Consider the following 12125-nt stretch of genomic DNA (forward strand, 5'->3'; position numbering starts at 1 on the left):
TCATTAAAGAAAGAAAAATCAACTGCGAATCGAAAGTATACAACTATTGCTTTTAGCAAAAGTTTGTTTCAAATGTTCTATATAATTAGTTGCAACTTTTAATAATAACTTAACATTAGAAACCCTGATAATCTCTTTTCCACAATTACCAAATTTTATGCTACCTTGCCATTAGGCAATGTCAAACTTTTAAACAAATTTTGTGATCTTAAAAAAACATTCACTTATTCATGCAATTACCTTTGTAAACCTTGAAATGCTTTTTCATGAAAATGTAACCTGACACAAAACTTTAGACTGCAAAGCAATAAAAAAAAAGGCAAATGCTGAAAAAAAAAGGTCAAACTAGCAGTTACAGATATTCTTTTAAGTACAAGACTTGTGAAAAATATATAAAATTTCATGTAAAGAGAAACTAACATAAAAAATAATATAGTACTATGGCACTACAGAATTTAATTTAATCATATTTTTAAATACCACCCTCAACTTTGGAATCCTGACAAGCTTCTGTATACATGTTTCAAAGCAAAGAGTGAGCTCAAACAGAAAGCTAGGGACCAGAAACAAAGATATTCACAGGGGAACACATTTCGTCTAAATACATCATAATAATATAATTTACACACAGATCAAGCATAAATATAGTAGAAGAAAGGTAAAAACTAAACAGAAGACTTGTCACTTCATTTTTTACCGGACTGGGCTACAAATACAATACAACATTGCTGAAAAGTTACTATGCTTGTGAACTCTTTGGCCATCCAATAGCTCCTTGTGATTGGGCAAATATACATCATGTGAGACAATTTGAGTGTTTGGATGATGAGGAGGACAAGGCTCAAAACTGTCCCGCTCTTATATCTCTATCAAACCGATCTGCATTGAGCGTCCCCGGAAGCTCTCTAAAGTCTTCATTGAAGATAGAGTACGCACTGCATGAATAGTAGAATTGAAAATATTTAAAAACTGACAATAATGCCCATGAAGTAAATTTGATATCCACTACCATTGATCATCGGTAAAAATACATGCATGGGTAGGATCAAAATGCAAGGTAATCAAGATTGGTAAGACGCAGTTAATATGTAGAATAAACAATAAGATTCTACTTAAAATATAAAATTATATTCACGCACCTAACAACAAAGAAAACCACCACCTTAGAACTGCAACTAACATTTGATCAAACTCTAGTTATAAATAAGGTAGTAACAGTTAAAGTGACAACTCATAAAATAATAGTTATTTTTAATCACGTATTAAACTAAAATACCAAATGAAAATGCCTATGTATCTGGACATTAGCATGTCAGCAATCAAAGACACATAACAGAGCCCGAAAACCATTGGATAAGAAAACAAAATACAAACTAGCAACAGCCAAGCACCACACTAACCAGAAGCAATGAAGGGGTTAAACCACACCCACCGTCTCTTTCTCTACCTTCACCCGTAAGCCACAACCCGTTGCAGCCATAGATCAAAGTCAACCCGTCGATCAAAGCTCAAGGACTGCAAACAGGCAGTGGGGGAAGGGTGGAACCGTAGAAGGATCAATATAAGAAGTTTCTAGGAGTTGGGGTCTAATGATTTTGGACGAGCTCGGGTTTATTTTTCAGGAATGGGTGACCAGGCCAGCATGATGCATATGTTGCTAATCCATTCCCATCAACCCCACAATCCACCCAATGATCCCCAGAGTAATCACTCTGTAATGTATTTTTGGGTGTGATCAAGTGTGAATAGCAAGCAGAACAGAGACGAATTTGACACCCTAGTCAAATTGCTTCCCATACATATACTATAAATATAAACATGCAACCATGAGATTGTAGCATATAAAAGACCTAAGAGATGAAAGTTGGTAGAGGTTTGTCACATAAGACTAGGAATTTCAACAAAATAAAGAAATTCAAAAGCAAAAATAAAAGGATTTACCATCCAGCTATTTTGCAATGTGACTTACATATGTCCAATTTTTTAATCCAGGATTTACCGTATGTACTCTTCCCTCCCAACCCTTTTTTCTTAATATTGTTTTACACTTTTACTTATTGATATCAATAAAGGTCCCTAACAATCGTAACTATTAATTAAATTTTCAATTTAATTATTACCTTGCACTACCAACTAACAATCATACACAACAATTATTCTCAGGTCATACCTGGTGTCACCAGCTTTGCGCTTTCCAAGATTGAAGAGGATGAGACAAAAGCCAGTTGCAAGTATCTACATGAACATTGTGACAAACAATAAGAGGCGAGAGACATTTTGTTATATACAACTACAAGTACAATAATTAATAATAAAGTGCAATATGATTCCCCATTAAGACATCTTAATATAATTCTACAGCCTCGAATTGTGTCAGAATTTGCAGGCCACCATGGTGCATATAACTATTTTTAGCATATCAAAATAAAATGTAACCATAAGATTTACAAGAAAGGATTGAACTTAGCCATATAATTTTCACACAATATATACTCATTTATTAATTTTAAGAAATCAGGACTACTTTCTTTCATGTCTTCCAAATGGGGAAAAATATCAGATTTTAGACAAGTTCAAAAGGCTAGGCCTGATTGTTAGCTGGGTTAACATAAATAGACTAACAGAGGTAACAATAATTATGAAGTAATACAGTGCCCTGAATCGCATGGTCCAGTAAGCTATGTGTCGACACAGTGGGCAATAGAGTGAATAGACTACCCCTCCCCCCAAAAAAACCAAACAAAAAAGAAGGGATGAAAAGAGACATACATACAAAGGTCCGAGATCCCATCTATGGGCAACAGGGGCCAGGACAAACCACATAATTATGAGAACCCATGCCTTCAGGCTCAGAGTGAAAATTACCATCAAAAGGATATCTGTCAATGGAAGATGAGCATATTTAGAAAACTGTTCATCTGAAAGGGTAATATTATCATTACTTCTAATAAAAGATCCACGCATCTGAAATGATTTCTTGAATACTACATACATTAACCAAATAACTCTAGTTCTAAAATTTTCATCAATTTTGTCCTCAACTCTTCATGCAAACAGATTATGTTGACACATCTTTCAAAGAAGCATCTCATATGCTGAGCCAAATTGATATAACTTGGTGAATAATGAAATTTTGCAGATTTTCAAACAACAACATTAAAGTGTCTAAGTTTAACTGAATACAATTTCTGCAACTTATACCTGGAAGCTTCAAGTTATCATGTAGAAAAGAGTATAGCTTCTTTTTCCACCGACTTGATGTGTGGGGAAGCTGAAACTTCTGCAGAAGTAGAAAGATGGCATCAAGTGCCAAATTGGCATTTTGATAAATTCATTACATGTTATTTAAATGATTTTACCAAATCTTCATCGTCATCCTCGTTGTCATGCCCATCCTTCACCGGTGGCTTTGGTTTGACAGCAACAATCAAGCAATCTAAAATAAATGCAATAAACCATATTTTGTAAGAAAATTAACCATCACATCATCATTACTAAAGGTAAAAATACGATGGTCCCAAACAGAGAAGCGGTCAATATAATCACCAGATTCACCACCAAGTATGTTATTTCATTTTATAACCCCCAATGAATGAAGTTACGAATAGAATAATTTACCACACTGAAACAGTAACAATGACACATTGACACCGATAATAGTTTTAAAATAGAAGAAATTGAATGTAACTACATCTGTCAGGCACCAGACAGGCCTTCAATATGAAGTGTTGGTGGTACACAGGGTTATATTGATGTTGTACAAGAAACAAAATTGTTTTGAAAGGAAAACTAATTAAATTGACATCAAAGTGGAAAATGATACTACCTCCATCCCTAAATATAGGACCCTCTTGTGATTTTTCCTTGTCCCTTTTATAAGTCTCCTTTCACTTTTCAACTGCATTAATTAGTTCTTTACAAAATTATCCCTAATAATGTAACATCTTTTTCTGCAATATTTAATAAATGCTACAATAAAACTATAAACTAACTCTATTCAAGGGCAAACTAGTAAAACAATCCAAATTACCAACAAATTTAATACTACGACTAAATTTCTTAATTCTTGTGAATACCAGTATATGTTATGGTGCGACCATCTTATAGACATTATGAACAAAAGTCATTATAGAAAATCAAATCAGAGGCAATGTTGCTCTTTTAAGGTGGGAATGTCATTGAAAATATAGTGAATTCATCAAATAACAAAATTAAGACCAGAAGTATACCTCCGTGATTGAGTTGTATGCGCACATCATCTCCATTTTTTATGTCACATAATGCAGTTCCCCGCAGAATAAGACTCAAGTTGTCAATAGGTAAATGACCATTACTTGCAATTAATCTTCTCAAATCACGCACCTATAAGTGATATAGAAAAAGAAAAAAAGAAAAGGAAAAAAAAAAGGAGGCAAGCACGCTTAAATAATTTAACACAAAGAATCACCAAACTAACTAATTAAAAAAACCAAATGAAACCCATCAGAATTATTGTCAAAAAAACTTCATTTCATTTCTCCATTCAAAATGCCAATAACACAGTTTTAAGAAGAAAAAAAAGAATCATTTATGAATTAAATAAAGCTAGGGTCAGTATGAACTACAAAGTCACAGTTGGCTGATGCATTCACAATATACGGTTTCAATTGGAACTAAGTTTTATTGTTGAATTGAAATTATTTTCTTATTACTTGATATATCTAATTTATGTTTTCCCAATGCATTAAACAACAAAATAAAAACCCTAAAAATTTGGGAATGGAAAATGTAGAATGAGAAAGAGAAAGAGAGAAAAACCTTGATGGAAGGGGGAACGAGAAGGCGAGAGGGTGGAGATGGACCGATAGTTTTGAGGACGATTTCGACCTTCTCCGATTTGTCTTCCTCCACAATGTCAACCATGCTCATCCCCTACCCAACGCCAACACAAAAAATAATACAAAACAACTCAATAAGATTTTTTATTTTTTATTTTATTCAGTTCACTAAAATTTTTGTCAATACCCATTTTCACTTTTAATTATATTAATAACAATAATTATTATTATTATTAATTAATCACGTAAGATGTCAATTTGACGAAAACAAAAATTCAATTTTGAGTTTCACACAATATGATGTTTTTTCCCATCCCCTCACCTAAAATTAAAAAAAAAATTAAAATTAAATATTATTATTATTATATAAATTTTTGATATTTGTGTAACTTATATTTTTAATCTAACCATTGTGATTGATTTATAATATAATTTTTTTTTTATATAAATTAAAACTTATTAAAATTTGATGTAGTTATTTTCTTTTAATGTCTTTTATTTAAGAGAAAAATGATGATGCACTATAAACTATTTTTTACACTTATCATCTCAATGCATAATTATAACTATCATAACTAATTATCATTAAATCAACAAATTGACTTTATTAGTATAAAACTATTTATATTAATATTGTATGGTCATTAAATTATATATTTAAATGATTAAATTTCATTTTTTTTATTCCAATTAACTATTTATTTTAAGTAATTGCATAAAATTTTGTAGCATTATTATTTGTTTTGCAAACTATAGATTCTAGTATTAACTACTTGAAATTTGGAAGAGAAACGTGAGTAACATACAAATATTAGATAGTAATATGAAATAAATCAAAACTAGACCATCGTTATATTAAATTATATTAAACGAGCACCAATGAAGTAGAAAGATAGAAAGAAAAAAAGAGAGAGATTGATTTGAATTATATTTTCAAAATATATCATTTATTATAATATAATATAAGTCACGTTAATAAGACATAAACCTTATCAGTTCAGTCAACATTCACATTAACACTAAAAGTAAAAATAATATATTAATTAGTGTTATTATAAATCATACAAAAAATATGGAAGGACGAGGAAAGTTGACATCATAGATGATATGTTTGATCATTTAAACTTTACTTGAAAAAAACTAAGTGCAAATAAAACTAGTAAGGAAAAAAGAATATTATTTGTATGAGAACTCGTATAACTCTATGGAACAAAACCACAATGAAAGAAAAAGAGTATAAAAATATATTTATTTATCTTTTTATATAGACAGTTATGTCTAAGACGACGAATGATATATAATTAACTGTTTGTATTAGTTGTTCATAAGTTTCACTTGATGTTGTCTTATAGAAATATTTATCTCCTTTAGTATGCTCTTTTTTAAATTGTTCAATGCATGCAATATTATCTTCATAAAGGATTATTGCATTCATTATTCCAAAAGACAAACCACAAGTTTTTTTTATGTGTTATCATAGATATCAACCAAACACATTATTGACTTGTCTCAAGGAGCACTTCAAGTTCTGCATGATTTGATGTTGTTGCTATTATGGTTTGTTTCATTGACCTATATGAAATAGTTGTACCAATGTAAACCAGTAACCTGTTTGTGATATACCATTACGAGAATCAGACAAATGATTTGCATATGCATAACCAATAATTATAGATTTGGATACTTTGGAACAAAATATACCTATATTTATTGTTCCTCTAAGGTAACAAAGTATATGCTTTACTTCGTTTCAATGTATTCTTATAGGTAAAAAATTATATATTGCTAATAGATTGACATGAAATGATATATCAGGACATGTATAATTAGTGAAATACATCAATTATTCGATCGCACTAAGATATGAGATATATACTTTAAGACCAAGTAGTTCTTCATCCTCTTCTCAAGGTCGTCAAATATCTTTATTCATATCGAGTGATTTCACAACTATTGGAGCACACAACAAATGACATTTATTGATATAAAAATATTTTAGCATTTTTGCTATATAAGTTTCTTAATCCACAAAAATTTCATCATTCAAATGTTCATTTTGTATTACCAGACAAAATTTTGTTTCTCTCAAGTCCTTCATCTTAAGTTTTTCATTTGCACACAAAAATCCATTTGAATCCAACTTCAATTATATCTTTTTATTTTAGCCGTACATCACTATCATTGATCACAATTAATGCTATCTTATATTATATGCACGTGCAATTGTTTATTTAATTATGTTCAATGTTATATATAATAATTGAGTGAATAGACACATTTGCCCATGAAATTGTAGATGTCAGTCAAATTAGTCCTTAAACTTCGCAGAAAAATTAATCTACATATAATTACATTGATATAAGATAAAGGTAGAGATGTCAAATATTCAATTAAATATTATATCATATTCTATAGTAATACAAATTTAAATTTATATACTATTTTGATGACTATTTTATATTTTTAACAATGTATTTATCAATTTACAAACTTCAGATATTGATTAAATTTATTTTTACAATTTAAATGACTAATTTACTTTTCTATCGTTTAACCGTTTAATAGAATGAATGTGACATGCCAAGCAATAGTTTGTGGGACCCATCCGCTTCATTTTCTTTTTGCCCTTTTTCACATCTAAAAAAGCGCGGCAAAGTTTCCAAATTGTGCTCTCTTAATGTTGCTTTGCCAAATTAAACTATACTCTCGTATCTTAGCCACACAAAGAGGGAGAATAATTGACCAATGTTTGATTCATATCATTTCATTATAAAAACGAAAGTTTTTGTTTTCAATTACAAATTTGAATTGACTTCAGTTGATTATACTATTGTTAAAATATCTAAACCGCTTGATTAAATATTCGCTACGTTAAATTTTAAAATTAAATTTATTTATTTTTAAATTTAAAATCTAAACATAAAATTTGAATAGTTTAATTTTAATTTATCTGTCCAAATATACTGGATTAGGTTGTTGATGGCAAGCAACCTATTGAGTCCCCTAACTACCCATATCTTCCAAAATTCAAATAATGGTTAGATTAGATTTAGAACTAAGTGGTAATTGATAAAGTAAAGTCCAAGGATTAATTAAAGATTTCGCTTGTGGTGATAAGTATGCAACATACTATTATTACACTGATAATTAACACAAGAGTTTGGTTGGTAAACAGTCACGGGTTGGTCCTACCATGCATACACAATATGTGAATTGCGAAGGGAGTAACGAGCTTCTATATAAGATAAAAAAACTGATTAAGTACTTTTCAAGAACTTCCTTTTGTAAAGAGTATGGCCTCTTCGCCTGATGACACAATCACTTTCACTTTCGATTGAAAATAAAGAAAAGTGTTTTTGTCCGATTCAGGTTATTGCGGAACAAACTTGACGGTAGTCGTACAACCATGAAATGCATGTCCATGTCCAACTCATTGCCCCAATGGCGAAGCTAGCCTTATGAGGTCATCAAATTCTTTTTAAAGTTAAAATTTTAAATTTAACAATTAAATCAAAAAATAATAATTTTTACTGATATATACAATTGAAAATTAATACAGCAATAAAAAAATATTGATAATAATTATTTAGAAAAATAACACTCATGGTTGGACTTTAAATTTTGGACGAATACTATATATATTTTTAATTATTGTCACATAATGTATTGTTACTATAGTCCTTGAATTTATTAAAATTTAAATATAAAATTATATTTATTTATTTTAAAAAAATAAAATTTGGGTAGTCAAAACTACCCCATAGACAAAGGTAGTTTAGCACCTGTATTGCCTTACCAACATGGTGCAATATTTCTACAAATGGATTTAATTATATTTTATAATATACATAAAGATATATTAAAAACTAATATAATGAAATGGTAATATAGTTTAATTACATTTTTATTTTATTTTTTTTTATCAATATAGTGTGAATGTATGTATAAATTTTTGTAATCACTCTATCACAATTTTTTAAAACTATTTTGTTAATTAAAATTTTTAAAGCATTATCGTTTATTTTATTTCTTCATGCTACCCACAAGTCTCTTATGTTTGTGTGAAATATAATTGTGGACAAATATAAAAATTGATTTAAATCTACCATAAATCTATTTTTGTTTATATTGTCATTTTTTTGGTATAGTTGACTATAACATAAAAACTATTTCAATATATGATGCAAAATTTAACTTATAGCTGAGAGTTTGAAAAGGTTCCAAAATGACAATAAATCAAAATTAAATTAGAAAAATGTATAGGTCTATAAAGATAACATGGTTACCGTAACATCCCGCTTTTTTTAGACATTAACTAACGAAATTTTAAACGTAAAAATACATATTCGTTTTTATTTATTTATGGTTATCTTAAATACTCATTTATCTTAAAATCAATTAATAATATTTTTAGTTATATTTTACAAATAATGAATCAAAATATTTTTAATCACTAAAAGTAAATTTAATATGTTAAACAAAAGAAACTCTTAGAGTCAAAACTATTGATATTTTACTACCCAAACATAAATCATAGTTGGTCATAAACTTTGGACTTGTGGAAAACTCACCCAACAAGTCTAGCCCCAGCACAAAAGCATCTCGGGGCCTCCAACTGCATGTTATTGTACTTTCTCGCATTTCTCCTATTGGGTTGACCGTGACATTATTCACTCAAGTAACACTATATGTGACGTCCTGTCAAATGTAAGGGTCATCTCCAAATAACAAATACAGAACAAATATGCATGCATATATAGTTGTTATAACAAAAATATAAATAATCATATATTTCATTTAACAGTTAAAAGTCACAACGCACCAAAGATACAAATCAATCAAAATGCACAATCTATTTGTTAGACTATACGTCAATGCATGATTCCGGAATATCACCTCCCCCGCAAGGGCTTCGTGGGTTGTTCCAAGCAACACCACTAACTCAAAATCCCTGCAAGGATATGTGGGCTCCAACCAATTATGGACGCACCACCAACTATGAGCTCCAACCAATTATGGACGCACCACACAACTATGAATGCATGAATGTAGACACTTTTGTTAGTAACAGTATAGATCACTCAACCAGAGCGTCCAAAATCATTCAACCTTGTTCTAAACCCACATAGTTTAGACCCAAAGTAATCACCTTGAATAACCACAACATGTCAAGCACAACCATTATAACAATACATCACATAACATTCATTTTCCACAATTTAAACATGTCAAAACAACCATTATTCATATTCATTTTGAAGATAACACACAAATAGAACCAATACACAACACCATTGTACATTTATATCACATATAATTCAAGTAAGAAAGCGAATGGAGTGATGCCCTTACCGTTACTAAAGTTGTATTTAGAATTATGCTTCACAAACTCTTGTCTCACTCATTTCACACCTGTTGTGCGAGCACGATCTCTGAACGTCGTTTCGCCGATCCAACCGTTGAAAACGTGGATCTAAATGTTACGAACCTTCTGTCCAAAAATCAGCCCGATCTAACGATTAACGAATGTGCATTCGACGTTTTTCTGATACTGATTTAACAAATTCAGGAATAGAATTACTCCTCTCTTTTCTCTTTTGGTGGTTGCATTTTCTATCAAAATGGTCTCTCTCCTTCTCAACTAAACCGTTTTTCTATATCGCAAAACTTTTTTGAATGGAAGACATCCGTTTTGTTTTATTCATTTTTATGGGTAACTGATATTAAGTGGATATTAACTGAGGAAAATGGAGAATAAGTGAGGAACTTGATATTAAATTAAATGAGAAAGTGTGTGTGATATTAAGTGGAAAAAGTGGGGAAGGTGATATTAAGTGGGGAAGGTGATATTAAGTGGAGAATGTGTGATATTAAATGAGGAAAGTGGGGAATGTGTATTAAATGGACAAATGACATTTTAACTAAGCCATGAAACTTGTTTTTAACGGTTGCCATTTGATTCTTTTTATTATTATTATTATTATTATTATTATTAAAATTAAAATAATATTATCAACAATTATTTCTACCCCTAAATAAAAATATAAAAATAAAATAAAATGACCGGATGTTACATTCTACCTACCTTACAAAGTTTCATCCTCAAAACTGCGGGTCTGTTACATTTAATTTATTTATTTATTTTATTTTTTCATATTAAAAATGTATTGGAGGTCTTCTCGTTAAAGTTTAAGACAACTTTTAATTTTCGGTCTATGTACATCACTCGTAAAGTGGTCTTTCGTAACATTTGCAATTAAATTCATTATAACTGTGTACTTCTCATATGGCTCGGTGATAATTATGTGGGCTGTTGCAAATGTATCAAATTATTCAAATAAAAATAATAATAAGTAAAAATAGTCTACAAATATTTTATTACTTTAGTAATGCAACAAAATCATAAGTATTGCCTAAAAATAAATTAGAATTAATTTATAAAATCAAACAATAAAATTAACCAATTTTTCTTTTATAAAATTCAATCACTTTCTTTTCATTTGTAATTATTAATTTATTATGTTAACAATATAACATATTTAATTACGTCAAATTAACAAACTAGATTAAGATAAATTCATTGACTCAAAATTCTTTTTTATAACAATAAATCATAATTATCTAGATGATCAGACTTGTTACATGTACAAACATTAATTTATTAGACATATGTTAATACTTTGTATTCTTATAACAATATTGAAATATGAATATATATTTTGGTTTCAGTTATTATAGTCTATTTTCCAATAACAAAATAATACATAGGTTCAATTCTATGGTTATCAAACACAAAAAAAAAAACATTAGGAACAAAAAAATATGAATAATTAAATACATTTTAATTGCATAACTAACATACAAAAATCAAAACTACATAGATTCAAGAATATTCATCTCATTCCTAATCAATGAAAAAATTCGTTCATGATTAACAACATAATAACAACAGAGAAGATGAAATTACATATAAAAAAGATGGAATGAATATTCATTTCTTAGCTTCAAATAGTGAAATTTTCAAGTTCCTAACCTCCAAGACGTCCACCATATAATCTCCAATGTCTTCTATGTTAAAATTCTTACAAATTACGAGATTTTAGCTTAAATAGGACTTTGGGAGGCGTGCTAGCTCATTAATACGATTTTGGGTAATGCACTATTGCGCATGGTTGGACGCAATGCATAATCATTGAGTCCAAAGTAATGGGAATACCCAATACAAAACTCTGCAGTTTTAAATAAACACATTTGTTCTTTCAAAACTATTTTCACCATTTTATATTCCCAATTGGGGTTTGGCGTCTT

The 12125-nt window shown here is 29.5% G+C and overlaps 1 protein-coding gene across 2 annotated transcripts; it reads right to left on the reverse strand.

Annotated features, from left to right (window-relative positions):
* Positions 1 to 421: 421 nt before the first annotated feature.
* LOC101513738 (uncharacterized) lies at positions 422 to 4957 on the reverse strand. Of its 2 annotated transcripts, none has more exons than XM_004508956.3 (7): positions 4798 to 4957; positions 4230 to 4362; positions 3360 to 3436; positions 3202 to 3280; positions 2774 to 2879; positions 2171 to 2235; positions 422 to 935 (listed from the first exon to the last, which is right to left on the reverse strand). In XM_004508956.3, the coding sequence occupies exons 1-7, from the start codon at positions 4906 to 4908 to the stop codon at positions 859 to 861; spliced, it is 648 nt and encodes a 215-aa protein (XP_004509013.1). In that variant the 5' UTR covers positions 4909 to 4957; the 3' UTR covers positions 422 to 858. The 2 variants fall into 2 exon arrangements, with proteins under 2 accessions (XP_004509013.1, XP_004509012.1); XM_004508955.3 differs by having other exon boundaries at positions 699 to 935; positions 2770 to 2879.
* Positions 4958 to 12125: the final 7168 nt, after the last annotated feature.

This window comes from Cicer arietinum, chromosome 7 (genome assembly GCF_000331145.2).
Source record: "Cicer arietinum cultivar CDC Frontier isolate Library 1 chromosome 7, Cicar.CDCFrontier_v2.0, whole genome shotgun sequence".
Classification (NCBI taxonomy): Eukaryota; Viridiplantae; Streptophyta; class Magnoliopsida; order Fabales; family Fabaceae; genus Cicer; species Cicer arietinum.